A 27,941-nucleotide genomic window follows, 5' to 3' on the forward strand; every position below is an offset into this window, starting at 1 on the left:
TGTTCAGGTCCCAACATACTTACCTGGCGTGATCCCCAAGCAACGGGAACCTCGTGGAAAACTTGGCAAAATGCTTTGGAACTGGGAAAATGGGGATTTAATTACTTTAAACATCCTCCTAACAAGCACAATTGAATGACCCACCACTTAGTGCCGTGTCTGCAAAGCGCAGGCAGAAACGGCACCTGGGAAACTGACAAGGTGGCGGGTTCAGAGCGGGATACCGGCCCGCTGTCAATCTTTTTGATTTTGTCAGCGGACCTGCCTCCAAACCCGACCTCTGAGCGCCGGCAAAATTCAGCCCTATGATTATATACATACCTCCATTTGTTAGAGGCACAATGGAGGCTTCGATTTAATAATGGATGCCGTGACAGTTGTAACAAATACTCAAACTCCACCAGAGTTATGGCACTGCCAACATCCAATGTCACAACCACCCTTACCTTTTATGCTTTCAGGCTGTCACTGGGGACATCAGCAACATCAGGCTGTCCATGTGTAAAGCAAGTAGCCAATGTTCCCCAGGGACAACAGCAAGAGAGGGTTGTACAATTTTATAGAGTGACAAATATTCCTGAAGGTCCAGAGGGTTATAAAGCATCCCTTTGATAATTCCTTGGGAGAAGCACTGACTGCCCTTAGGGTCTGTGGCATGTGGGACTCCACTGCAGAGTTGCCACACACTCCATAGTGGACTCCAGTGTTGCAAAACTGTGCAGTAAGGCAATTCACATGCAAGCGCGTACCCAAGTCACCATCTGCAGCATGTGACTTGGCATGGTCCCCAATGAATGCACCAGCACTTGATGCTCAGAAAGAGTTCTTTTAAAATCAGGTCCATGAGATGCAGATGCAAACTGGCCCACTGAACACCACCAGTTTCTCCTGCTCACTCATACTGTGTGTGTTATCTAGAGCATTCTCCTCTGGCTCACTGTCTAAATCTCCAATGTGGATACATCTAAGCTGGTGCTTGCGAAGGATGGCGTGAGTGACATTGTGCGCCTTGGGACGTTTTACTATGTTAAAGGCGATATATAAATGCAATTTGTTGTGGCTGTGTGTTATGGAGCTCTATTGAGGCCTGGCTGTACTTGCTCTGACACACCTAAAGGAAGGGATGTTACAATAAGCTGCCTTTACATACAGCTTTTAGTAGAAAAAGTGATTTGATAATGGCCTTCATTGTATGTTTTGTTGCCAGAGAATGAGATGAGATGAAAAAGCAGCAGGAAGTTATGACAGACCCTGAGTTAGCACAAGTCCTCCTACTTCCCTTTCTCCTGCACTGTCTATGCCTTGCGTTGCCAGGATTTCTAGGTGTGCAGGGTTAGAGGTCAAAAACTAGGGGTCTTCCTCTTGTGTAAGTTCTCTCTCTGTTGAAATGGCTGTAAGCCATGATTTTAACAGGGGTGGGGTGTGTGGATATAGCAGGCTTGAATCCTGCTTAAACCCGGCGGAAATGGGATTCATGGTTGGAGGAGGGAAGCCTGGGGCACTCCTGCTCCTCCTGGCCCACTAGGAAACCTAAAAAAAAACTCACCTTTCCCGCCATCTTCTGGGCCTGCTGCTCCTTTGCGCTCATGTGAGGTCAGCACCGGGCGCCAAACGCGGCTGTCCAGAGTTAAAATATAGTCGGATCTGAATGACATCATCAGACCCTGACTTCTGAATTTCAATGAGGTCCTCACCTACCTGGTGTATGGGCCTCGATGGCTAGACAGAACATGCCTGTTAAAATGGTACACGGCTAGTAAGGATCGGGTGAGTAGGTCACTGGAAGGATTTTAACTCCCTGCACGCCCCATTCTCGTCAGGCGTGAGGGGTTAAAATTGGGGCTCTAGTGTCAGCATGCAGCTATGATCAATGTCCCCCCTAATTTTTTTGGGTGTACGGCCCCTTTAAGGGGCGGCGCGGCTCATTCACAGTTTGCCGTGAAATTTAACATTAGAAAAGCTGGTCCCGGGCTGCATGGGACCGGCTGAGAGCTGCGCAGCCTAGAAGTAACACTGGTGATGATATGTATATGCAACAGTTAGCTACATCAGATGGATTCGTCTGGGCTAAATATACATAAGGCTGCGACTGAATAAACAGTTGTAGGTGAAGGCTGAGGATGCCAAGTACACCCACTGCATCATAGGCATTCATGATGGTACTTTAGGTCACGGTGGGTTCTCCTAATCTGTGACTTGGTAAAGTCTTAAACTTTCAGCACTGCATCCAGATGCGCTGTGTGGAAGTGGCTTTCATACCAGTGGCCACCTGCTCCCATCCCTCTGAGCTGTTGAAGGAAATAAGGCACAGCAGGGGGCACTGTAGGACTCACTGCTAAAGACTGTCCTCCTGCTCTACCTCACTTCTTCCAGTAGAATTTCTAAGCCCCATCAAAAAATCAGGGCACTCACTTATACTCTTTCATGGCATATTTTGATTACAAGCTTACTCTCTTCCAAATTTCAAAAATCATGATGCCTGTCCCTTTAAGATGCTGCGGGATTTAAATTGATGCCCTCATAGTTGAATAGCACGCTACTACTCATTGTCTAAGTAGACTTACACTGCTTGTGTAGGAAGAATGGCAAACTGAGTCAGGTACTGGAGGGCCCTGTGAAAACATACCCCCCAGCATAAGCCGCTGCCTTCGGGAGAAGAAAGGAAAATCCCAATCAAGACAGTTATGAGTAATCTCCTGTTTGTCCAATCGCCAGTTACAGAATGGCAATGGGAAAGTCCTGGGAACAAGCCTCCTGCCTGATATTGCACGAGGAGAATTACAGATACATGGGATAGATCTTAAAAGGAGGGAAGAAAAATATAGCTGACATCTTAAAAGGAGAATAGTTTCAGTACAGGCAAAAGTGTTTTCTATTACATTTATAGGAGGGTGGACTTCAGCCCCAAACTGTCCCACTCTTCTTTGGGTACCCTTCCTGCAGCTGCCACCTCCACCTCCAACGCTTCAGCAAAGGGACCAGCATTGCCCAAATCTCTCCTCTGTGCCACTGTGAACAATTAGTCCACTTTTCAGTCCCCACTGCCAATTCCCCTTTTATGACAAGCTGCAGCCCTTGAAGAACTCTGCTGCCTTGACAGATTTTATGCTTTCCTTCCACGTGCACTACAGGGCAAGCTCTCTGAACGAGCTTTTCATTTGCCAATAGTTTAATCAAATTAGGGAAGAAGAGACTCTTGTCGCAAAATTCAACATGGTTCACCTGCTTAGCTGCAGCTGCAGGTGAGATAATGCCATGGGCCAGCTCACCACTGTTTCTGCCACATTTGCAAAATTAGGCTTTCATGCAAATGATTGACATTGTCTCATAAGCTACACATCAACTGGTGCCAAGAGAATGATCAGCTGTCAGACCTCCATCAGTGTTTTGAAGCGGCCAAAAGTAGCTGTGCAAGCGCAGCCTAGGGACAAATTTCTTGCTGAATTTTCCTGTGAGCATATTATAGGCCTCAATTAATTACCTTAATCCAAAATGATACATCTGAGATAGGAACTGAGTGGAGTGGGGACTCGAAAGTGCTTCCAATCACTCCATGGTGTAGCATGCTACCTTTGAAACTATACTCTTGAAATCTGTACTTCAAAGAACAGACTTAGTTTGAGTAAAGTACATGCATTAAATAGTTGAATAGTTCAGACCAGTCATAATTTCACATAATGTTAAAAATCAATACCTTTGACATCTCTTGCTCCAACTGCAATCTTCTGTTTAATTTTTGCTGGTATGTTTTCATGATGTTTTCCACATGTTGTTCCATGAAGAACTTAAAAGCAAAAGGGGAGTAACTTTTAATTCTCGATTCCCTCTTCTCTTCATCTTTGCTATTTTTGCGAACTGGTACAGGCGATGTTTGAATGCGTTTTTTGTCCCTTCCCATCTTCTCTGATTTGTTAGGCTTGCTATTTTTATCACTTTTCTCATTGTTGCTATCCTCAGTTTTATTGCATGTCAAACTGTGAACACCACGAATACCTTGCTCCACACCCATGCATAAACAGTTAGTATCAAATTGCTCTGCACTGTTCTGAAGTAACAAATGTTTCGGATATGGTGGTGGAGGACATCTACGCTCTTTCATAGTGTAATCATCAGGCTCAAGGACATAAGCTGCAGCTCCACCTACTGCCAATGGTTTTTGGTCCATTATGTCATTGTTATCCGCACCCTGAGTCTGTAACCATGCTGGATGTGAAGGTGCCACTGCTGTCTGAGGCTCGGGCCTTGGAACTCTAATGCTCTTCACTGGTTGGAGAATAGGGGCTGAAGTTACTGCTGTAATAGTGTTGGTGGTGTTTAGGGAGGATTCCGTTTTGCTAGTCTGAACTTGTCTCACTGATGGTGATGTCTGCAGTTGATTGTTGAATGAATTGGTTCGGTTTGGAATTTGGGCATCAGGCCTAAGATGGCCAGCTGGTCTTGGCAATGTTTCTAGTCCAGTGCTCTGCAAGGAATCCCTCCTTGATGGAGAAGGTACTTGCCAATGTTGCACCTGGGAAGGGTTAATATCAAAAATGTCCATGTTCAGGCTATTTCTTGAGGGTGTCATCATGTTTGGGGTAAGTTCTGAAAAGTCATTTCCAAATGGTGGAGCTAGGCTTGACAACATTTGTATTTGAGGAGATGTGGGACTCTGTTGTCTATGATGTGACTGTGGCAAGTATAGAACTGTTGAAGGCTGTTGGAAGGTGTGGCCAGGAATGCCTTGAGTAACAGGGCTTTTATTCTGAAGGTTTCCATAATTTCCCTCTTGTTGCATCTTGTTTTGGAAAGATGAGCTTCTTTGGACAGCATAACCTAAGGAGACGCTGTTTTCTCCTTGAGCCATTAAATGCTGCCTCATATAATGTGGATTGTTTGGCCCTTGAGGGCCTTGCAATGTGATTGGTTGGCTGCTGTGATTTGAGAGAGTGTAATTAATCATTTGAAGAGGTTGGCCTGTCTCTCCTTTGGCTGAATATGTTTTTTGTTGATGTTTAATATCACAGGTTGTGGATGGGAATATAGCATTAGATGGAGGATTCTGTCCACCAATTGCAGAGTGAGGTCCTATGGGGGAACACCTCTGCCCTGGAGTGCTGACAGTCATAGCTTGTCCAGTAGCAACTAAAAAGTTCATATTGGGTGTATTTGCATATTGCCGTGATATTTCACTATGTATATTTCCACTCTCGGCTCCAGAATCTGCTACTTCATACATTGGATTGCCCATCTGGTGATAGGTGGACAAAGAGTCATTTGATCCTTCGAAACTTGGCCTACGATCAAGAGGATGTGGTCCAATACCTTTTCCTTAAAATAAACAAATGGGATGACATTATTATCACAATCCATTTCTTGCAGTAATTAAAAAAATTACAGCTGTTATCAAAGGCAGGAAAATGGCTAAATAAAAAATCAAGTTGCTAGTATGTACGACCCTAAGATGCTTAATGCCTTAAAAGTAATAGGGGTAAAAATTGGGTAGCGCCCCCTTTTAGAGCGCTAACGGGAGGCGCAAATCAACCGAAATTAGCCCCCATAGACTCCTCTGATGGTTCAGTGAGTTTCTTCAGTGAGTAGCTGAGTGATGCATAGCAGGAAGGTCCCAGATTTAATTCCCAGTGTTATCCCAGCGGGAGCAGCAGTAGGGTTGCTATAATTGGCTTAGGCACTCTCAGGATAGGGAATTAAAAAATTGGGCAGGAGTTCCAATTCTGATTGCTATTCAGTGACCCCTGCTAGAACTGTGTGTGTGCATATATAGATATGTATGTATGTTAACCCGAGCCATTCTCATATATATCCTATAACTGTAAAACAGCAAAGTGAGAGGCCTAAGAGCAAGTCAGCCAAGGAAAGGTGTAGAAAGTAGGAAAGAATCTATACGAGGCAAAGTTAAATATAAAATTTATAATCCAGTAAAATAAATTGTATTTTTTCCCGTAAAACACTCTTGTGAGAAAATTGTACATTTTAGTAGCAAACCCTGGCTTAGTATCAATCTTGTCAGGGCGCCATATGACATGGTGCCATGCAGCAACATTTTACAGCTCTTCAGCATCTGGGCGCAGGAGCTTGGCAGGGCGGAAATGTTTATCAGAAATTCAGGACAAGGTGCTCACGATTTTCATTCCATTAAAATTGATTAATGGAAAATTGTGAGCAGCTTGGAAGACTGACAAGCTTGTTCCTGAATTTTTGACAAGTTCTTAATCCCAGGCACTGAAGTCGAAAATCTGCCCACAAATTCCAAAATGGACAAACACAAACAGAAAACCTTGGAAGCAAAAAATCCCACGGGTATAACATACTTTATGAATATTCATCCAAAACCCCATAACTGCTAGAATGTGGCTCTCAAGATTATTTATTTAATTTTTTAGTTCCCTCTTGCCAATTTTCTTGCGTCCCCTCCTCTCCTTTAAGGTATTGACTCCTTGTTGGGTTACAGGTCCACGGAGCCAACTTCCTTCTGGCACTTTGTCCAAGTGGCCATTATTCATCTTTGTGTCTTGACAAAAGAATTGGCAGGTTATTCAGCTGTGTGGGGCATCTTAATCAAGCCTGATCTGGTCCTCACCCAAAGTCTACACAGGCACGTCCACCAGGGTTGCTGGATATCGATGAGGATTGGCAACCTAAGTCATATTTCCTCGCCGTAGCCCAAGGGCACTGAAGCCTACTCTAACATCGCTACAACCACCCCAGTGGCAGTTAGCTAACTCAGCATAAACTGAGAATCAAACCTGGGGCTTTCCTGTCACAATTTATTATGCGATACCTCAAGTGCTCTCAGCTTGTTACAGAAGATAACAGATGGCTGAGAATCCAAGTAATGATACAAAATGCAGCCACATCCCAAAGGCTATTTCTACCTCTATGTATCGTAAACTACTGAAAGTGTAGCTACATTTTACTATCTGCGTGTGACAAATCACTCACAAAAATGTCAAAATGCTGTCAATACATATCGCAGATAAGTTTTGATTGCACTCCAGTGGGGGGACTTTTAAATCCCATCTTGCCTGCCATAGCAACACTGCACATTAGAAGCACGCTGGTGTTCCTTGCATCCAACTTTGCTACAGTGGCCCAGCATACCTGTGCTTGCTGTTTGGTAGAGCAATTACTTCTGGTAGAAAATCCCAATAAGTGGTGATAATTAACGGGCCACCAGCAGATTGGCTCCCTGGATTTCCCGTCCATATTTGCCCCAGATCCACCCACTGGTGGATATGGAGTAGAAAGTCTTGCCTAATGTAACCCCCAGAACTCATCAATTAAAAAAATTGAATGCAACTTTTTACAAATCAGTGTTAAGTTTATTTGTTTGAATTGATGCTGTGGGTTTACCTGGTGATGTTTGCTTAATAACCCTTACGATCTGTTCAGTTCTCGGGTCCAGATAGCCCATCTTGCTTATGTAGTCCAGAGCTGCTTCTATGCTTCTGCTACCAGTCTGCTTGAGAGCTCGGATTGCCATTTCCTAAAAACAAAAACAATTTAAAATGTAGAAATAAAATAATAACTTTCAGATTGAGGTGACAAATAGTAGCTGTGTTCAGGAATCATTTACATAACAAAGTGGCTAGGCAAGTAACACTTTCAGCTGCTGCAGGACCTCTACTTTCTCCTCTCACTGACTCCAGGTTTTAGTTCCTGGTTTGGTAAACTCTCCTACAAGACACAACAACAACAACTTGTATTTATATAGTGCCTTTAACATAGTAAAACGTCCCAAGGCGCTTCACAGGAGTATTATAAGACAAAAATAAATTTGACACTGAGCCACATAAGGAGAAATTAGGGCAGGTGACCAAAAGCTTGGTCAAAGAGTTAGGTTTTAAGGAGCGTCTTAAAGGAGGAAAGAGAGTCTGGGAGGTTTAGGCAGGGAATTCCAGAGCTTAGGGCCGAGGCAACAGAAGGCACGGCCACCAATGGTTGAGCAATTATAATCAGGGATCCTCAAGAGGGCAGAATTAGAGGAGCACAGATATCTTAGGGGATTGTGGGGCTGAAGGAGATTACAGAGATGGGGGGGGGGGGGGGGGGGCAGGGGGGGGGGGCCACGGAGGGATTTGAAAACAAGGATAAGAATTTTGAAATCGAGGCGTTGCTTAACCGGGAGCCAATGTAAGTCAGCGAGCACAGGGGTGAATGATGTGAAGGAAATGTAGTTCCTTCTCCTACAGTAGAGCGCCTCTGTGATCTCCCGGATGCAGTGAAGGACAGTGAACTGCGAAATGTTAGCTATGTCTCCTGTTGCAGACTGGAAGGATCCACTGACGAAGAAATTGAGGGCAACAATGACCTTGACTGCCACTGAGAGAGCCGAGGTCACCCTGATTTGAGCTCCAGGTCTGGTTGCAGGAGATGGAAGAGTTCTGTGACCAGCTTCTTGTGGAAGCGGAATCTTCTAATACACTGCTCCTCGCTTAATTGGAGGTAGGAGAAGTGCTGTCGGAATACCCTCGGATGGTAAGGCCTCCTGTTGAGAGCCCTCCTCTTCCCTCTGCCCACATGTTCCACTCTTTCTCGTTGCCTCCGCTCCCTCCGCTGTAGATCCTGGAGGGCCAGGTCAACTGCCAGTACAGTCCCCATTAATGTAAGCCAAGTGTAGCGGTTTGATTTTTTTAAGAATAAATGTACCTACAACAGGACAGTGAAAGGATGCATTTTTGCTCCTCTTGCAGCTAAAAATGTGGCGACTGTTATTTTTAACCACTCATATTAAGTTTTATGTTCACATAATGTGATTCTGAAGCATAACCCCTGCCTGTGGAATTATACTGCACCACGAGTCACCACCTTCAGGAAAGGAAGGGAAACAAGTACATTTTGATTGAATGATCACATCATCAATGCAACTCACACTCCTGTTAGAATTTTCCCCAAAATGCTGCACATCAGCAGACTTGTGACACAGATATGTAGAACACTCCGTAACATTGCAAATAGTGACATTTGCATCAGAAAACTGTCTCTCAGAGTCACAGGCCTAGAAATTCAGTGGGTTGCGCCAGCCGCTAACGCCATAAAAGGGCTATATTTCTGGCGCTAGACACTTAGCGCCTGAACGCAGTCCGATCTGCGCCGACGCCCAAATTCAGTTGACATTTAGCGCTGGCGCAAAGTGTTTGCGCCCGCTCAGGTGCGCGCGCAGCTTATGACGTCATATCGTTGCGCAACGCTGTTTGTGCGCCCCAAACCGGAAATTCAGTGGCGCCCGCCCAATGTGGGCGTGGCGCTGCTAAGAACTGTGAGGTGGAACGCAAAAGAGGCCCTGTGGGCCTCGGGGAGCGCAAATTAAAGGGCACTTACACTGACCTATAAAGCCCAGCCATTTTGCTGCAATGACTTTACTGCTTTGGATTTCTGGTCAGAGACCAAGGGACAGAGGTTACTGATACAACATAGGAGAGGTATTTTTGGCATTGACATTTGATTCATTGTGATTTATCTGTTCTCAACTTTATTATGGGGGCTGTATGGGGGGCCAACCCTCAGTTGCAGCATTATGTGCGAAGGGCTCGCAGACGCTGTGAGAGAGGGCCAGCCATGCCTAGACGCAGAGGGGCCATCAGGCGTCGGCAACGTAGGCCTTACCCACTCAGGCAATACCGGCAGCAGGTGTCCTATCTCACCATGACTGCGGCGCATTGTGTGAAGAGGCTGCGCTTCAGAAGGGAGGTGGTTGCAGAGATCTGCCAGCTGCTTCACACAGATCTGCATCCACAGCTGATGTGCAGGACGTCTCTCTCGGTGGAAGTGAAGGTCACGGTGGCTCTGAACTTTTATGCAAGCGGCTCCTTCCAAGCCGCTGCTGCGGACATAGCGAACATCTCCCAGTTCGCCGCGCATCGCTGCATCCGGCAGGTCACCGATGCACTTTACGCGAGGAGACACCAATTCATCACCTTCCCCATGACCCAACAGAGGCAGGAGCAGCGTGCAGTCGGATTTGGCAGGATCGCGGGCTTCCCCATGGTGCAGGGCGCCATTGACTGCACGCATGTGGCTATGCGGGCACCTATCCACAATGCCGAGGATTACCGCAACCGGAAGGGCTACCATTCCCTAAATGTACAGCTGGTGTGTGACCACAGGCAGCGCATCCTAGCTGTCAATGCCCGCTTCCCAGGAAGCAGCCACGATGCATTTATCCTGCGCCAGACTACTGTGGCTGACATGTTCGAGGCACAGCCTCCACCAAGGGGATGGCTTATCGGGGACAAGGGCTACCCTTTGTGTACATGGCTCATGACCCCGCTCCGCGCGCCCAGGACCCCAGCGGAGGAGGCATACAACGAAAGCCATCAAGCCACAAGGAACATCATCGAGCAAACGATAGGCGTCCTCAAGCAACGGTTCCGCTGCCTGGATCGTTCCGGAGGATCTCTTCAGTATTCGCCGGATAGAGTCTCCCAGTTCGTCGTCGTGTGCTGCATGCTGCACAACCTGGCTATCCGCAGGACTCAGGCACTGCCACCTGGCATTGCACCACCACCTCAGGAGGACGAGCAGGAGGAGGAGGAGGACCAGCCCAGGAGGGAGCGACAAGGGCCAAGGGCCGTCTGCCGGGGGCTTACTGATCGACACTTCTAGGCCCCCTGTCAGGGAATGGCCTGTGGCAATGAACGCACCTGAGGCAGCCGCTCCGCAAGCCCTCAGCCGGTTAACGCAACAACCACTTCAAACATGACACCTGGACATGCTGAATAAATCAAAAGCTTTATTTCACAAACTCAGGGCCCTTCCCACATGAAACAGAAAAACAGACAAGACCCCCAAAAAACAGTCAAAAACATCTGTCACTCCCAAAACCTGGGGAGGACTAACAAAACTTGCCCATCCAAAAGGCCTTCAACAGCGGCCTTACAAAAATAAGCCCCCCCCAACAACAGAGACACCCCCATGAGAACAAAAAATGCCTTGATCCTCGGCCTTAACAAAATAATGCCCCCCACAACACAAGCCCCCCAATATAAAAGAAACCGCTCTCACCACACTCTAATGGGTGTGCCGAGAGGGCGAGTCCTTAGACAGGCTTCTCCGGCCCCTGGCCGACCTGCTGCTCCGCCTCAACCTGGGCCCTGCGGGTGTGGCGAGACTGGGGGAAGGCTCATGAGGGCCACAAAGCGTGTCGGCAGATGCCCTTGGGGGTCGGCCTAGACGAGGCCTGGCCCGGGAGGGGCCGCCTGCTGACTGCTGCAGCTGTGGCTGGGCAGCATCAGTCTTAGCAGCAGCTCGTCGCACCTTGGCTGGGGGAGTGGCAGTGTCGGCAGCACCATTGGGGGCAAGCTGGCTGATGGCAGGTGCGCGCTGCTCGCCAGAGACACTGGCACTCGGCCGGGCTGGCAGTGTAGCAAGCGCAGCAATCTGGGGGAGGCCAGACCGCTGTGCTGCAGCAGGGCGGCGGGTGCCATGGCGATGCCTCCGTGCCACAGCGAGTGTGGCAGAAGTGAGTGCCCGAACTGCCCTGGTATGTGCCCGCATCAGCTCTGCCAGTGTGTGGACGGCACCACTCATCTCGTGAGTCGCGTCCTGCGCTGCCGCCAGTTGCTGCACACCCGCGTCCTGCGCTGCCGCCAGTTGCTGCACACCCGCGTCCTGCGCTGCCGCGAGTTGCTGCACACCCCTGTCGTGTGCTGCGGCCAGTTGCTGGACACCCCTGTCGTGCGCTGCCGTGAGTTGTTCGAACCCCCTGGCCTGTGATTCCCCGAAAGCCACCACACTCTGAGCCAGGGACTCAATGGCGTGAGGCATCTGTTCGACCACCCCCATGAACTCTTGGTGGCGCCGCTCAGACGCCGCCGACATCTCATCGAGGACGCGCACCTCCTGGGCGAGGACCGTGTCCGGACTGGAGGGCGGACTCTCCCTCCGGGGAGAAGGCCGCCGAGCTGGCCGACCCTTCCCGCGTGCGTCGACCCCACTTGGGCCAGGTTGTGCCCTCCCCTCCAACACCTCCCCCCTCTGGGCAGAAGGCCGGCGTGCTGCCGGAGCCTTCCCGCGTGCGTCCATCCTACTGGGACCAGCTTCGGCCCTCCCCTCCAACACCTCCCCCCTCTGGGGAGAAGGCTGGCGTGCTGCCGGACACTTCCCGCGTGCATCCACCCTACTGGGACCAGCTTCGGCCCTCCCCTCCAACACCTCCCCCTGGCTCTCCTGCAGGCCAGACGTCTCCCCTCCATTGCCATCCCCTGGCGCGGAGGAGGGTTCCCCCGATGTGCCGCCTTCCTCCTGGTCCTCAACGTCCTCCTCCTCCAAGGGCCTGGCTCTCTGCGCTTCAGGGACCACCTCCTCCTCACCAGCTGAAAGCAGGAAGGCACAAGAGTAGCTTTAGAGTGAGGACAGGCCGTCAGCGAGGGAGGCCTGAGTGGTGCATTATGCGCATTTGTCGGTCAGTGGGAAAGGATGTAGATCTGAAGCGCGAGGGCAACGAGAGAGGTGCAACCGGTCATGTCCTTACCAGTGGGTACCAGTACAGGGTCCGCCTTGCCGATCGCGACAGGGCCAGTCACCCGGCCACGCATGAGTCGTGCCACGCTCTCCTCCAGATCAGTGAGCGCCTGGTACTTGGGACGGCCTCCACCAGTGACAGCCTGGCTCCTTACATTGCTCGCCAGCTTGGCCTGCAAGAGAAAGGACGGCCTCTAAGTACAGTGTGGTGCCCTGTCGCTGTGTGCACTGCCTCCCATGGTCGAATAGCTTGGCCAGTGTGGTGCCCTGTTGCTGGGTGCACTGCCTCCCATGGTGGAATAGCTTGGCCAGTGTGGTGCCCTGTTGCTGGGTGCACTGCCTCCCATGGTGGAATAGCTTGGCCAGTGTGGTGCCCTGTTGCTGGGTGCACTGCCTCCCATGGTCGAATAGCTTGGCCAGTGTGTTAAGTGCAGAAAGTGCTATTGATGAACATGCAAGTGCCATTGCTGCGGGAGGAGGGCTGCCCATTAGGCCTTTGAGGTCCCTTTGCCCATAATGTGAGGTGCACATGCAAGGATGAGGGGGACACTGGAAAGGGTACTCACCTTGACCATCCGAGTGAGGTCGTTGAACTTCTTGCGGCATTGGTCCGCACTCCTGGGGACATCACAGGTGGATGACACCCTGCGGGCGATTTTGCCCCAGGCTCTCCTGTACTGGCTCCTGGGAGCCTTCCTGCCACTGTCCGGGCACAGGATCTCTCTTCTCTTCTCCACACCATGAATGAGCACACTCAGAGCCTGCTCTGAGAAGCGCTGCGCTCGCTCACGGGCCCTCTCCATTGCTCCAGGCGCTATTTTGGCACACCAGTAGTGCTGAGGCCTAGCTGCAGGGCTCCAGTATGCAGGGCGTGGCAGCAGTCAAAGTTGACCCTTCCCCCTTTAAGAGCTGGCCGGCGTCAGGGTGTCTGCTGTCAATCAAAACATGACCACACCTGCGCTGCGCCCGGCTTCGGCGTTATTAGGCCGCATCGCCGGCTTAGCGCCGGAACACAGCATTTCAACGCCAGTTTCAGCGCTCGGCCAAACTTAGGGCCAACTCTACTGAATTTCGGCGATGTGGCCTACACTTTCTGGCGGGCGCTAACTTTAGCGAGCGCCCGACTTTAGCGCCCCAAAAGTGTCCAGACTGAATTTCTAGGCCACAATGTTTAAACTTGTTTTTTTTCAACTTTCATCCTTGTTTCTCACCAGCTCTTCTAAAGAGCACAGAATTGTTGAGATTACAGCTCAGAAGGAGGCTGTTCAGCCTGCTGCGTCTGTAAGCGATTAGCTCTTAAGTGAAGCTATCCAGTCTAATTCCATTTTCCTGCCCTTTCCCTGAGATGCTGACTTTTGCTAGCGTACATTTCCAAGAAGCAGAAGTTAGTGTTATGGACTGGACATAATTAAATAGGCCCTGAAAATCCACAGATCCTTCCAGTGTGCTCCTGCTATGTGTCCGGCAAAAGAGCCATAAATTAGGCCCGGGTGGATAGGCTGGGTCCCAGCCTTCCTTGGCTATTTCCAGTGGGCCTTGTTTATGATGGAGCCTCCAGGCACACAAACAAGAACACCAGTGTAAGAGAGCATGGCCAGGGTGTAGACTCCCAGGCCGGGAGTTTCCTCATCCCCAAAGAATGCAGAAAAATCCTGGGGCAAGAGGCCACAGAGGGGGCCTTTTGATAAAGTGCTTCAATATATCATCATCAGTGATCGAATGAGAGAATAGGATGAGAAGAAAGAATAGGTGAAGATTACAACAAACCCTTGGTTGGGTCAGTCTTACTACTTCACCAAGTAGAACTGGCCCCAGCTCAGGGTTTGTTGTATCCTTTCAGCTGAAAACAGTCAGAAAATCTAGCCTTACATCTTTGGTGACTAGTCATAAAGCAACAGAAGGCCGCAAGTACACACTGCAAGCTTGGCGGTATAGTATTCCTGAATTAAGTCAATTCCCACTTGAGAATGAATATTTTGCAATGATAATATATTATGTATATATCTTTTATTTGATAGCTAACAAACTATTCGGAAACTGCTAGTCACAACAATCTGTCACAGAGATAAATGAAGATGTCACTTCACTTTCACCTTTAAGTATAGGATTAGCACTTTCTCATGTTTCTGTTGTGTGATTATAGTTGGTGATTTATTGAGTAAGCTACAGGACAAAAGGTTGCAAGTTCACTGGGAATTGTGGAATTTTATTTGCAAATTCCTGTACCTTGCACTCAGTGTCAAAGAGGTTAATCAGAAAATAATATAAAATGAATATGTGGCATTCATTAGCCCCAATAAACCCACAAGGGCTAATTTACATATTCTGACAATATTTAATCCATTGATTCTTTTTTCGTTGCCAATTTTCTCCCCTGCCCTTCTCGAAGCTGTGACTCTTTGCTGAAGTACAGTTCCCTGAGCACTAGGAGCTCGCCAATACCTCACCCAAATCGTTATTATTGATGCGTGAGTATTCAACCATGGGGGCATCAGAGCTGAGCCTGATCCTCTCCACACACATACACTTCCAACAATGATAAGAGATTAGCAGTTGGCGCACTGGCAGGCATTTTTCCTTCCCTCCCTAACCCAGGAGCCCGGAAGGTAATTATTGCGGGCCTATTGCATGCTCTTTGGATCAGTTAACTCACACAGGAGTTGAGCCTGGCTCCTTCCTGGTCTGTATGGCTCACCTGCTCACTGCATAAACTCACTAAGCCAATGGGGAACATATTGATTTCTGTATCTGCTTGATTAATGATATGGATCTGAGATGCAAGTAACATCAATACCAGCATGGACTTGAAAGTATGCAAGATTAAGAATGTGATCATGAATAATATTCTTTCATGGGAGATGCATTTTATCTCTGTCACTAATTAGGTCAGTTCTGAAGCCGATAGATATCAACTGAGGGCTTCACTTTGATTTTTAGGATTAATTGAGTGATCATTTCTGTTTGGCATGCGTGTATAATGCAATAGGACTCTGGTACAGGTTAAGGAGAAAGTTGCTGGATGGTGTGTTTAACCAAAAATGCAAAAGATTTTTATTGCTAATTGCTCAACAGAGCTTATTGCTATTAAGTAACTTTCTAGTAAGGTTTAATATGGTATATTTGAAAGGGTTTTATCTTCCAGTAACAATAGAACATTGGACTCCCTTTTTAAAACAATGAGTTCTGATGAAAACTTAGAACCAAAACACTAACCTATCTTTTCTGTTTCAAACAGTGCATTTCCAGCATTTTCTGTGTTTTTTCCAGATTTCATCATTTGCAGTTTTTTTTACATCCTCCATTCAAATTCCAACTTTTACAGTCATTTGAACTCTGGTCTAGAAATTTGATCGCGCCCACGAATGGGCGCACAGAGGACAGGGCGCGCACCTGTTCACAGGGGCACAGGGAGAATGGGCGCACAGAGGACAGGGAGCGCGCCTGTTCACAGGGGCACAGGGAGAATGGGCGCACAGAGGACAGGGCGCGCGCCTGTTCACAGGGGCACAGGGAGAATGGGCGCACAGAGGACAGGGCGCGCGCCTGTTCACAGGGGCACAGGGACAATGGGCGCACAGAGGACAGGGCGCGCGCCTGTTCACATGGGCACAGGGAGAATGGGCGCACAGAGGACAGGGCGCGCGCCTGTTCACAGGGGCACAGGGAGAATGGGCGCACAGAGGACAGGGCGCGCGCCTGTTCACAGGGGCACAGGGAGAATGGGCGCACAGAGGACAGGGCGCGCGCCTGTTCACAGGGGCACAGGGAGAATGGGCGCACAGAGGACAGGGCGCGCGCCTGTTCACAGGGGCACAGGGAGAATGGGCGCACAGAGGACAGGGCGCGCGCCTGTTCGCATGGGCACAGGGAGAATGGGCGCACAGAGGACAGGGCGCGCGCCTGTTCGCAGGGGCACAGGGAGAATGGGCGCACAGAGGACAGGGCGCGCGCCTGTTCGCAGGGGCACAGGGAGAATGGGCGCACAGAGGACAGGGCGCGCGCCTGTTCGCATGGGCACAGGGAGAATGGGCGCACAGAGGACAGGGCGCGCGCCTGTTCGCGCGGGCACAGGGAGAATGGGCGCACAGAGGACAGGGCGCGCGCCTGTTCGCGCGGGCACAGGGAGAATGGGCGCACAGAGGACAGGGCGCGCGCCTGTTCACGCGGGCACAGGGAGAATGGGCGCACAGAGGACAGGGCGCGCGCCTGTTCACGCGGGCACAGGGAGAATGGGCGCACAGAGGACAGGGCGCGCGCCTGTTCACGCGGGCACAGGGAGAATGGGCGCACAGAGGACAGGGCGCGCGCCTGTTCACGCGGGCACAGGGAGAATGGGCGCACAGAGGACAGGGCGCGCGCCTGTTCACGCGGGCACAGGGAGAATGGGCGCACAGAGGACAGGGCGCGCGCCTGTTCACACGGGCACAGGGAGAATGGGCGCACAGAGGACAGGGCGCGCGCCTGTTCACACGGGCACAGGGAGAATGGGCGCACAGAGGACAGGGCGCGCGCCTGTTCACACGGGCACAGGGAGAATGGGCGCACAGAGGACAGGGCGCGCGCCTGTTCACACGGGCACAGGGAGAATGGGCGCACAGAGGACAGGGCGCGCGCCTGTTCGCATGGGCACAGGGAGAATGGGCGCACAGAGGACAGGGCGCGCGCCTGTTCACAGGGGCACAGGGAGAATGGGCGCACAGAGGACAGGGCGCGCGCCTGTTCACATGGGCACAGGGAGAATGGGCGCACAGAGGACAGGGCGCGCGCCTGTTCGCACGGGCACAGGGAGAATGGGCGCACAGGGGACAGGGCGCGCGCCTGTTCGCACGGGCACAGGGAGATTGGGCGCACAGGGGACAGGGCGCGCGCCTGTTCACACGGGCACAGGGAGATTGGGCGCACAGGGGACAGGGCGCGCGCCTGTTCACACGGGCACAGGGAGATTGGGCGCACAGGGGACAGGGCGCGCGCCTGTTCACACGGGCACAGGGAGAATGGGCGCACAGAGGACAGGGCGCGCGCCTGTTCACACGGGCACAGGGAGAATGGGCGCACAGAGGACAGGGCGCGCGCCTGTTCACACGGGCACAGGGAGAATGGGCGCACAGAGGACAGGGCGCGCGCCTGTTCGCATGGGCACAGGGAGAATGGGCGCACAGAGGACAGGGCGCGCGCCTGTTCACAGGGGCACAGGGAGAATGGGCGCACAGAGGACAGGGCGCGCGCCTGTTCACATGGGCACAGGGAGAATGGGCGCACAGAGGACAGGGCGCGCGCCTGTTCGCACGGGCACAGGGAGAATGGGCGCACAGGGGACAGGGCGCGCGCCTGTTCGCACGGGCACAGGGAGATTGGGCGCACAGGGGACAGGGCGCGCGCCTGTTCACACGGGCACAGGGAGATTGGGCGCACAGGGGACAGGGCGCGCGCCTGTTCACACGGGCACAGGGAGATTGGGCGCACAGGGGACAGGGCGCGCGCCTGTGCACACGGGCACAGGGAGAATGGGCGCACAGGGGACAGGGCGCGCGCCTGTGCACACGAGCACAGGGAGAATGGGCGCACAGGGGACAGGGCGCGCGCCTATTCACGCGGGCACAGGGAGAATGGGCGCACAGAGGACAGGGCGCGCGCCTGTTCACGCGGGCACAGGGAGAATGGGCGCACAGAGGACAGGGCGCGCGCCTGTTCACACGGGCACAGGGAGAATGGGCGCACAGAGGACAGGGCGCGCGCCTGTTCACACGGGCACAGGGAGATTGGGCGCACAGAGGACAGGGCGCGCGCCTGTTCACAGGGGCACAGGGAGATTGGGCGCACAGAGGACAGGGCGCGCGCCTGTTCACAGGGGCACAGGGAGATTGGGCGCACAGAGGACAGGGCGCGCGCCTGTTCACAGGGGCACAGGGAGATTGGGCGCACAGAGGACAGGGCGCGTGCCTGTTCACAGGGGCACAGGGAGATTGGGCGCACAGAGGACAGGGAGCGCGCCTGTTCACAGGGGCACAGGGAGATTGGGCGCACAGAGGACAGGGCGCGCGCCTGTTCACAGGGAGAATGGGCGCAGAGGACAGGGCGCGCGCCTGTTCACATGGGCACAGGGAGAATGTAAGATTGGTGCTGGAAGCTCATTATCATGGGTCAAGCACGCGGTCTGCTTATTGGCTGCACGACTATTTGGGGAGGGGGGCAGGAAATCGGACATCTTTGACGACACTTAAGGCAGCCTACACCTCTTAATGGGGAGGCGCACTCTGGCTTGCAGATAGCAGGGAATGCTTGTAGGGAGAGAAATTGCTAAAAGACCTGCAGATCAGGCCCCCAGGTTCTCCGATGCTGCTTTGGAGGTCTTGGTCCAGGAGGAGGCTAGATTGAGAAAGCCCTCCAGGCAACACCTCCACCCCCCAGTAGGAAGAGGTTGCAGAGGAAGTTAATGCCAGGAGCTTAGCTCCCAAGACATGGATGAAATGCCCCAAAAAATGTAATGACCTCAGCAGAGTTGTCAAGGTAAGAACAGTATATTCAAGACTGAGATCGATAGATTTTTGGACACTAAAGGAAGATGCAGCATCACTCGATCTGACCCTAGCAAGCACCAGCTCAGAGACTGACACCACACGTACTTTTGGGTAAGCTAGAGGAGGGGTCTTCACACGGTGAATCACCAGGCACAAGTATGCGGGCGCTAGGGCAGAGGTATAGGACGCTACAGGTGCCAGCTCGCCATAGGGCGAGATCACATACTAGTTCTGCTGCATGAGACTCAGATACTGACTTCAGGTGCCCAGACTATCAAAGAAGGCTTTTGGGCATACAACAGGAAATGCTAGGTACACTGGGCAGCCTTTCCGCGAGCTCGCAGACAATGGCTGAGAGCATGGAGGAATCTAGCTCTAACTTGCATCAGGGCTGCGCACAGAGCATGGAGACCATTCCGTCAAGCATGGAGCGAGTGGTCAGCTCCATGAACATGACAGATGGAGCCTCTGGTGACAGCTCTGACAGCCGCCACCTTGGCTGTAGGGGCCAGTGTTGCAAGAGGTTTCCATAGCATCACTTCACTCCTGCACTCTGTTCTTGTGCAGAGCTGTAGGAGTGCTGAGGCGCAGTCCCAGGAGAGTGGCCGTGGCTCCATGAGAGGCACCCGCTGTTCTCTCCTAGGATGACAAAATGCCTGCTTCCTGCCACCCACTCAGCCAATTGCCTTGTTAAGTGTCACAGAGCCAATTGAGCCAGACTAGCCCGGCCTACGTCGAGATGCTGCAGTCTGTAGGCCGGGCCGAGAGCTACTTGAGGCCACCCATCACACCTGATTCATAATTATTCCAGTTAACTGTTATTCAAATCTGAAGTGAATTGTTGAAGTAAAGTTTCTGTTTTCTACATTTGGTGTCAGTGTTCATATTTGTAGGCAGTTGACTGCACCTTTACTTTGACAATAGATTTTTTGGTTTTACCTGATCCCACAGATGTGTAACAAAGATGATTGTTTTGAACACTGTTTTTCATGGTCTGGAACAGACTATTATGGCGATAAGCTTTTGTAACAACACAGTTTAAAGAAGTACTGTACAGCAAGTTGGTGTGCTAAGAAATTGTACCAGAAACTTGTCGACTGCTTCACTCTTGAACTCCTCCTACATGCTGGTTAAAAAATAGCACTGGCAGAAACCTGGGAGTAAACAGTTTGTCTGCCCAAATAACAACAGAAAATGCTGGAAAAACTCAGCAAGTCGGGCAACATCCGTGGAGAGAAATTTGAGTTGACGTTTCGGGTTTGACCCTTCTTCAAAACTGGAGAGAAAAGGAACTAGATCGAAGGCAGGGCTGCGATCGGACAAAAGAATAAAAGAACCAAAAGAAGTAAAAGAGATTAGAAGCTAGACGAGATGGTAATAGGCTGTGATTAGGTGTAAAGTGTACTGGCAGGGCAAAAGATAGCTGCCAGGTGTGTCCGATCGCAGCCCTGCCTTCGATCTAGTTCCTTTTCTCTCCAGTTTTGAAGAAGGGTCAAACCCGAAACGTCAACTCAAATTTCTCTCCACGGATGTTGCCCGACTTGCTGAGTTTTTCCAGCATTTTCTGTTGTTATTTCGGATTTCCAACATCTGCAGTATTTTGCTATCGTACTAGAGTTTGTCTGCCCACTTGGCCAGGTAATGGTGTGAAGTCATAATTCTTAAATAGTGGAACAGAAATCATAAAACTTACAAAAAATGTGACAAGATTAATTTTAAATTGTCCTTTTTGTCATCCAGATTTCCTCCTCTGATGAAGATGCTAACTCATGCTGGGGTAAAGTTCCACAACCAGTCCTCCAGTACCTCACCAAAGTCCAATCTTACCCCTACCCAAATTCAATGAACAGCCATTTACAGCAGGTCACCGGACAACAATAAGGAGCAGGAACATTAGCAGACACCCCGGCAGATTATTTTTCTATTATTAAATTTTCTTTTGCAGGAGTTGCAGCAGTTCACTATAAGTTTAATTAAGATCCACCAAAATATTGTTGAACTGCACACACTTTTGCCTGAGAATTAGTAAACATACTCCAGCCTCATCTCCTATCTCAATACTGTAGTACATTCCACATTCAGTTGAATACAAGGCAATTCAGCAAAAGTACTGTGTTTGTGTAGAAAAGAAACTGGTACGAAGCCAAACCTTCTGTACTTCTGTGTATATTTTGCACTCCATTTTCCCTCTGTGTATTCAGCTGCAGCTAGTGACGTCTGTTGATTAGATTTATACCAAAACATATTCCTGGCAACATACGCATAAAGTTACCACTTATCTGTACCCGAGTAAAAAAAATTCTACTTTGTACAACTATTGATAATCTTTTTCAAAGGTGCAATTGTGTAAATAAAAACAAATACATTAATGGTTTACTAGCTGCAATATTGAATTATTAATGTACAATTTCATTACAAAAGTATTTTCCCTAAAGATATTATTTTCATGGGCAATTGAAACAAAATCTGATAGGTTCTGTAATTCCTTTATGACTTTCTTTTGTGAATTTTGTATTTGTCATTAGTGCTGGGGAATGAAGCAGCCCCCACGGTATCAGCATGGCATCTTTCCACTTCTCCCACTAACCACCCTATGACCTCACTGAGAGAAAGTCAAAGTGCTAAATTAGGGATAATTTCTGTGCTATTCTGAAACTGACCAAACTAATTTCATATCGGAACTTTAGCTACCACACAGAGGAATCTTTATGTCATCAGTCTTGGCTGGATTTGAACCAAGGCACCAGAGGTGATGGGCTAGTGTAACCCACTCAGCACTCAGTTCCCCCACAATTTATTTAAATGGCAGGCTCTCTGTTTCAGTTATTTAAAAATGCATCACAGGCTCTTAGAATTGCCCCAGCAGATTGCAGAAGTTACCTGCTGACTGCTGTAACAGGACAACAGACACTCTAAATAATTAAAAACCCACTGTCTCAAATGATTTAATGTAGAATTGTTGTAAATCCTGCTGTAGGAAGTACACCAAAGTCAGGTGGTCCTATTTGGGGCTGAAGGCCACCCTCTAGTAAAATTCTGCTGCAAACAACATGGATGGAGATCACCCACTGAATTAATATAGTTCCAAATGAGGAAGAAGTTTGATGCTATCAGAAAGAATGTAAAGGTAATTATAGGCTTTAATTTTTCATGGGACTTATCAAGCATGGCACAAACCTAAGTTAGGACCTGCTGCACCCTCTCGGAGGTACCATTCGAAGCACTGTACATAACCATTGCCCTTTAGCACACTATCATTTTGCCAAAGCTACATAGCACATTTTCCTTAAAGGTGGAAGTAGCTGCCAAGGAACAGCAAACAGATGCCGAGACATCCAGGCCAAGGTGTTCCTCTGCTGCTAGAGAGTTTCTCAGTGGGGTCAGTGGCCATGAATGCAGAGGATAGCCCTATTCTCCTAAGAGACATTCCCCAGTGTTTCTTCTCCTTCAAATAATACAATCAGTGTGGCCTCATTTTATCACTCCAAATTGCCTTTTTGAAATAGTAGGCAACAGTGTTAAAATTATTATGCAAGGTCGACTGCCAATTTTCCAAACTGTGCCTGCTGCCATTGAGGCTCAGCATCTTGGATGGAGACTCAAAAGATTGAGGCTATAATGCTTGCCCATGGTCTTAAAGGTCACTCCAGGCTGATCAAGAGTGACTTATGTTTTATGAATGTTATCTATTTCTGTTTATATGCTGTTCATGAAATTAATATTGTTCTTGTAAATTAATTTCCAGGTTCAGCTCATTTGCGTGGGCTGGTCTTCACCCAGGTGGGAATACTGCCTGTGAATGGGCAGGCGCCCCAGATTGGGGGAGGGAAGTTATGTGTTGCTTCAGGATTAAAAGGCCTAGACTAATGCAAATTCCCACCAGCCTCTGGGCATTACGGCTGCTGTCAAAAACACCACTGCTCCTCCTTGCTGGCCCATAAAAAACTATTTTTCGCGAGCCCCTTTTCGACCTGTAACACACCCACTTACTCTGGGCAATCTTCTCTGGAGCCATCTGCCTGGCAGAAATCCTGGACATGATACAGGAGGCATAATGACATCACTCCCACATTGTTCACATGCCAGGGGATGCCTTTGGAAATGTGCGTCAAGCGTAAAGGGGGCCCTTTTCTTCAGAAACAGGTTCCAAGTGAGGAAAAATTGGTCCCACTGTGTCACAGTAAGATTTTTGCCCCTGATTTTATATATGCAGAAAGAATTCCCAAATTCACATGTGCCACTTGGGAAGATGCTGAGTAGCAGAGATTCATCCCAGTTTGTTAAGCAAAGGGAGCTTCATCCCAGGCAACTCTTGAGCGCCGCCTAGTGGGTGATCATGGGGTCCCAAAGCATAGTCAGTCACCTGCCCCCCTTTCTTGTCACAAATATGATGTTAGTGCAAGAATTAACTTTATTAAAATAAATACATTTAAATATTTTGAAACCTCACCCTACCATGAATAGGATAAAACAGCAAATTTATACAGTTCATTTGTCAATCTATTAGTAATCCATAGCCTACATGATTGTGCAACAGCTGTGCATACCTCCACAAACAACCCCCGGTGTTGTAGTGCTGACTATACTTCATAAACTACTCAGTTAGTTAACCAGGCATTCCACAGTCTCCTAATGAAGCATTTTATGTCACCTAAAGGCAAGAACAGCAAAGAGCAGGATGAATTATCCCAGGGTCAGGTTTCTATGCATTTGGAGGGTATTTATGAGAATTATTCACATAGTTTGCACATGGCTGACCATCACGACATTTCACAGATGCAACCATTTCATTGGATAGCAGCTGCAAGTCTTGTGGGCTCCCCAAATTCCCAGCCAAGCAATAAATAAAACACACCAGTCTCCTGACCAAAAACATTCCAGTAGCCATTAGTTTAGCAGCAAAAGCCCCCTCTGGTGCCAGAACTATTATTCTGAGCACAGTGTATAACAAACTCAGCCTATGACCAGTACAGTTAACCCTCTAACATGATATGCTGCACAAGTCCTCCTTCTCAATGCACATTGGATTCAGGGATTCACTGACTATATGTTGCATGATGTGTTGGGCGTAGGATACCTGCTTGGGAGCATATTATAGGGCTCCACCAGATCTAACAAGGCAGCAAAAGACCCCTAACTGTTCTCTCAGTTACAACCTGCAGAAGCATGTGCCTCGTCATAGCACTCTTCAGCTGCAGGGTCATGATCCATGGCTGCAGGGTGTATGCTTTGTCACCCACAAAAACTTCTGGTTACTTCAGATTTTTTTCCCTGAAGAGATCAGGGAGGGCCGAATTCCTGAGGAGTAATGTAACATGGCAACTTCCAGCAAATCTGACATTGACATACAGAATTCTTTGCCTCTGATCACACAGGCTCTGTACATTCAGCAAGTGCAAGCCTTTTCTATTCAGAAAGTTTAGAAGGTTTACTACAGGAGCTCACAATGTAGGTATGTGCCATCTGTTGCACCCTGCACCTTGTAGAACCCAGCAACTTGTTAAAGCTGTATGGTTCTATTGTGCTGCTGCTTTCCTGTCAAACTGAATGAACTTCCCTGCTTTCCTAAAATGGTGTCAACAATTTGACGAATGCAAGTCTGGACTCCGCCCTGGGTTCCCCGTGACTGCTTGAAATAAGCCGGTGGCATAAAAGTTGAGTAACATAGTACTACCACAGGCAGAGCTGTCCAGGCAGATGATCCTGGCTGCAGGTCTTCGTGCAGAAGGTGGCTCAGGTCTTCTATAGCCTCTCTGGTGAAGCATACTCCTTTAACACAGAGCTCTTCACTAAGAACTTTGTAAGATCTGAATGGCCTGCAAATTCTTTGGAAGGGGGTACTATCTTATGGAGCATTTCCTCCTCAAATGCTAGCTCACCCTCCCTTTCTCCATTCTGTACTGCTCTTCCTTCTCCTGCATCAAAATAGCTAAAATATCAAAGGAATGCTCATTGGGAATACCATAACTGTAGCTCAAAGCCTCTTAATGTGTGTGGATGCAAAGATTTTCTGGTGGTCTCACAAACTCTCAGGCTACCATGAAGGGATTTAAACATAAGAATCAGAATTTAAAAGCTGAAGTATTGGGGGACCAGGAGCTCGTGTAGCTCAGCAAGGTTATGGGTGATGGGTGAATGGGACTAGGTGCAAGATAGGATATGGACAACAAAATACAGCCCATTGAAAATTTACATTTGTGAATATATTTTACCTCTCAACATGTTTTACTGTACCTGGTTACTACACATTGCTTGTGGACTGTACCCACAATTATCTTTCCACAAGAAAGCATATAAGTGTGTATAAATGGGAAGGAAAGTAAAGGGAAGGATATTTTCAGTATAAAGTATACCCCTCTATGCAAGTACTCTTTTAAAAAAAGTTTAAAGTTCTCCTATCCCAAAGAGTTAAGGAAGATGTTAGGAAGTATTTCTCTTCACAGTCATCACCCTCTGAAACAGATTACCAAATCACCGAGTGAAAGGGTGGTACAGGCAGAAACCCTCACCGCATTTAAAAAGTACTTGGATATGCACTTAAAGTGTCGTAGCCTACAAGACTACGGAACAAAAGCTGAAAAGTGGGATTAGACTGGATAGCTCTTTTTTGTCTGGCACAGATATGATGGTCTGAATGGCCTCCTTCTGTGCCGTAAATTTATATGGTTCTATGATTTCCCCTCCACCCTATCATATTCATATTCAGCACTTTGATACACAGATATATATTTAAAATTAAATTCCAAAAAGTAAACACACGTTTCCCTCAATAACATCTCCCTCTCCCTGACCCTCTCCCTCCCCCCTCCTCCTCCTCCCTCCCTCCTCATTCTACCACTATCCTTCCTCCCAAACTGCATCTCCTCCCCCAGCTCCACTCTAGCTGGACTTACTGTTCTGCTGTCACTGGTTGCAGCAATGCAGCTCCTTCCCTGGGCTTCAGCACCATTGCAGCATTATCTGGTGGTCCTTTGATTCTCTTCCTCCCCCCCAACCTCACTGGACATCTACTCACCTTTTGCCTCATACTAAGCTACATCTTTCCTCTCTTCCTTCCCTCTGGCCTCTAACCCTGCTCTATCTTCCCATTCCCCACACTGTCTTCTATCTCCCGCCTCTGGACTCCAGTTCTACTTATCCCTCTATCCCCACTTGACCTGAAGAATGCACTTGGTCTGGACTCCCCATGGCAGTTTTTTATATATATATATTAAATGTAGTAAGATGCCATTTCCAGGGCAAATATGTTAAGACTCCGGGAGGAAAACTTTGGTATCGACCATTTTGGGATGCTAACATCGGCCGGCCGCAAACTTTAGCGCCCGGCGTATATCAGCACCAGCGACCGCGAAATTCATCTCCGGCACCTCTGGAGGTAACTGGAGCGCTAAATCAAGCGCTACACACCTCTCTTAGGGCGCTAACGTCGGGGAACGGGGCGCTACCTCAGAGCGCTACTCAAGCTCAGGCGCTGTCAATTACCTAGTCTTAGACAGACTGGCGCCTTCCAGTTCTTAAAATGGGAAGTTCAATCATGCTGCACAGCCTCACCCTGATCATTGCTGCTTTTGATCTGGGCCTGCAAGGAGGGGCAATTCTTCAACCAGGAATATCATGGCTGTTTAGAGGCCCAGGGAGAGAGCTTGCCGGTTCAGCGACCAGGCATTGGAGGCTCTGGTTGTGGCTGTGGAAAAAACAGGAAGCGCACGCCTTTAAAACAAAGTGAAATGACACTTTTCTAGAACTTTTAAAAGCACCATCCAAACTGAGACGTACATCACACCAGAGCAAGAGTTCTAAATGCTCTTGGCTGTTTCACAGGACCTGAGAATTCCAGCTGTCGTACTTACATTCTAGCCTTGGATTTATTTACACATTTTCCTGTTCTGCAATAGCTGCGAACATTCCAAGAGAATTGCAGTTATGTAGCTCACAGATATATATTGCAGCCTGGATTGGTTTCTGTTTGATCACCTCACAAAAACAATACTCAAGACAATGCAAAATTAGTTTGTATAAATATTATTTATTTTATATGATTGAGAGTTGAGAATAGGTGCAGCAGTCTTCCAAGATTCAACGGCTGATAGTAAAAAAAAGTTGCAGAAGTAAATGATAAGCTTAGAAGACCTATATCATAGAATCATAGAATGATACAGCACAGAAGGCCATTCGGCCCATTGTGCCTGTGCCGGCTCTCTGAAAGAGCTATCCAATTAGTCCCACTCCTCTGCTCTTTCCCTATAGCCCTGCAAATTTTTTCACTTCAAGTATTTATCCAATTTGAAAGTTATTATTGAATCTGCTTCCACCACCCTTTCAGGCACTGCATTCCAAATCATAACATATGTATGAACTTTCTATTGGCAATTTCCAGCAATTATCACACTAATTAATCCACATGGCCTAGAGAATACACAATTCTTACTCTACAGTCCGGATACTGCTATAAAGCAAGTTTCCAGGGGCTGGCATCTAGCTGAACGCATTTCTTTATACTCAGTCCTGCTTACCCAACCAAATGCTATGCTCAACAATTTATTCTGGTTCTGACAGGATCACATTCGCAGAATATTGATTACCCAACATTATACACAATTTTTCTCAAAAACATGTTTTGATTTTACAAATCTGTGTTTTTAAAACATTGACTGTGAATTTCCTCGGAGGTGCTCCCGCTTTGCCACCATAAACAGGGTTTCCGCCGCACTTCTGCTGAAGTTACAGTGCTGGAGCGGGAGCAGCTCTGAGAAAATTCCCGACCATTATATTGTAAATTTCATCTTTAGGAAATATCTTTTAATTTGGACAGTCGTTACTGTGACAAAAATAGGATTTTCATCCTACTAGGCATGTATGCATATAGGGCCTAGAAATTGGCCTGAGGCGCCCAAGCGGCGCAAAGTTCGCCTGGGCACTGGAATTTGCACCGCGATCGCCGCAAATTCAGTTGAAGTGCCC

At 48.9% G+C, this 27,941-nt stretch overlaps 1 protein-coding gene across 1 annotated transcript in view; it reads right to left on the reverse strand.

The window, feature by feature from the left end:
• The window catches only part of lats2 (large tumor suppressor kinase 2), a 72,188-nt gene that overhangs the window by 19,075 nt on the left and 25,172 nt on the right, over window positions 1-27,941 (reverse strand). The window contains exons 3-4 of the mRNA XM_085999170.1: window positions 7,354-7,486; window positions 3,695-5,310 (exon numbers count right to left, since the gene is read on the reverse strand). Of these exons, the coding sequence (XP_085855296.1) occupies window positions 3,695-5,310; window positions 7,354-7,486 (1,749 nt within the window). The remainder of the gene's footprint in view (window positions 1-3,694; window positions 5,311-7,353; window positions 7,487-27,941) is intronic.

The sequence above is a fragment of the Somniosus microcephalus genome, chromosome 10 (genome assembly GCF_052327205.1).
Source record: "Somniosus microcephalus isolate GS21.2 chromosome 10, FLI_Smic_1.0, whole genome shotgun sequence".
Taxonomy (NCBI): Eukaryota; Metazoa; Chordata; class Chondrichthyes; order Squaliformes; family Somniosidae; genus Somniosus; species Somniosus microcephalus.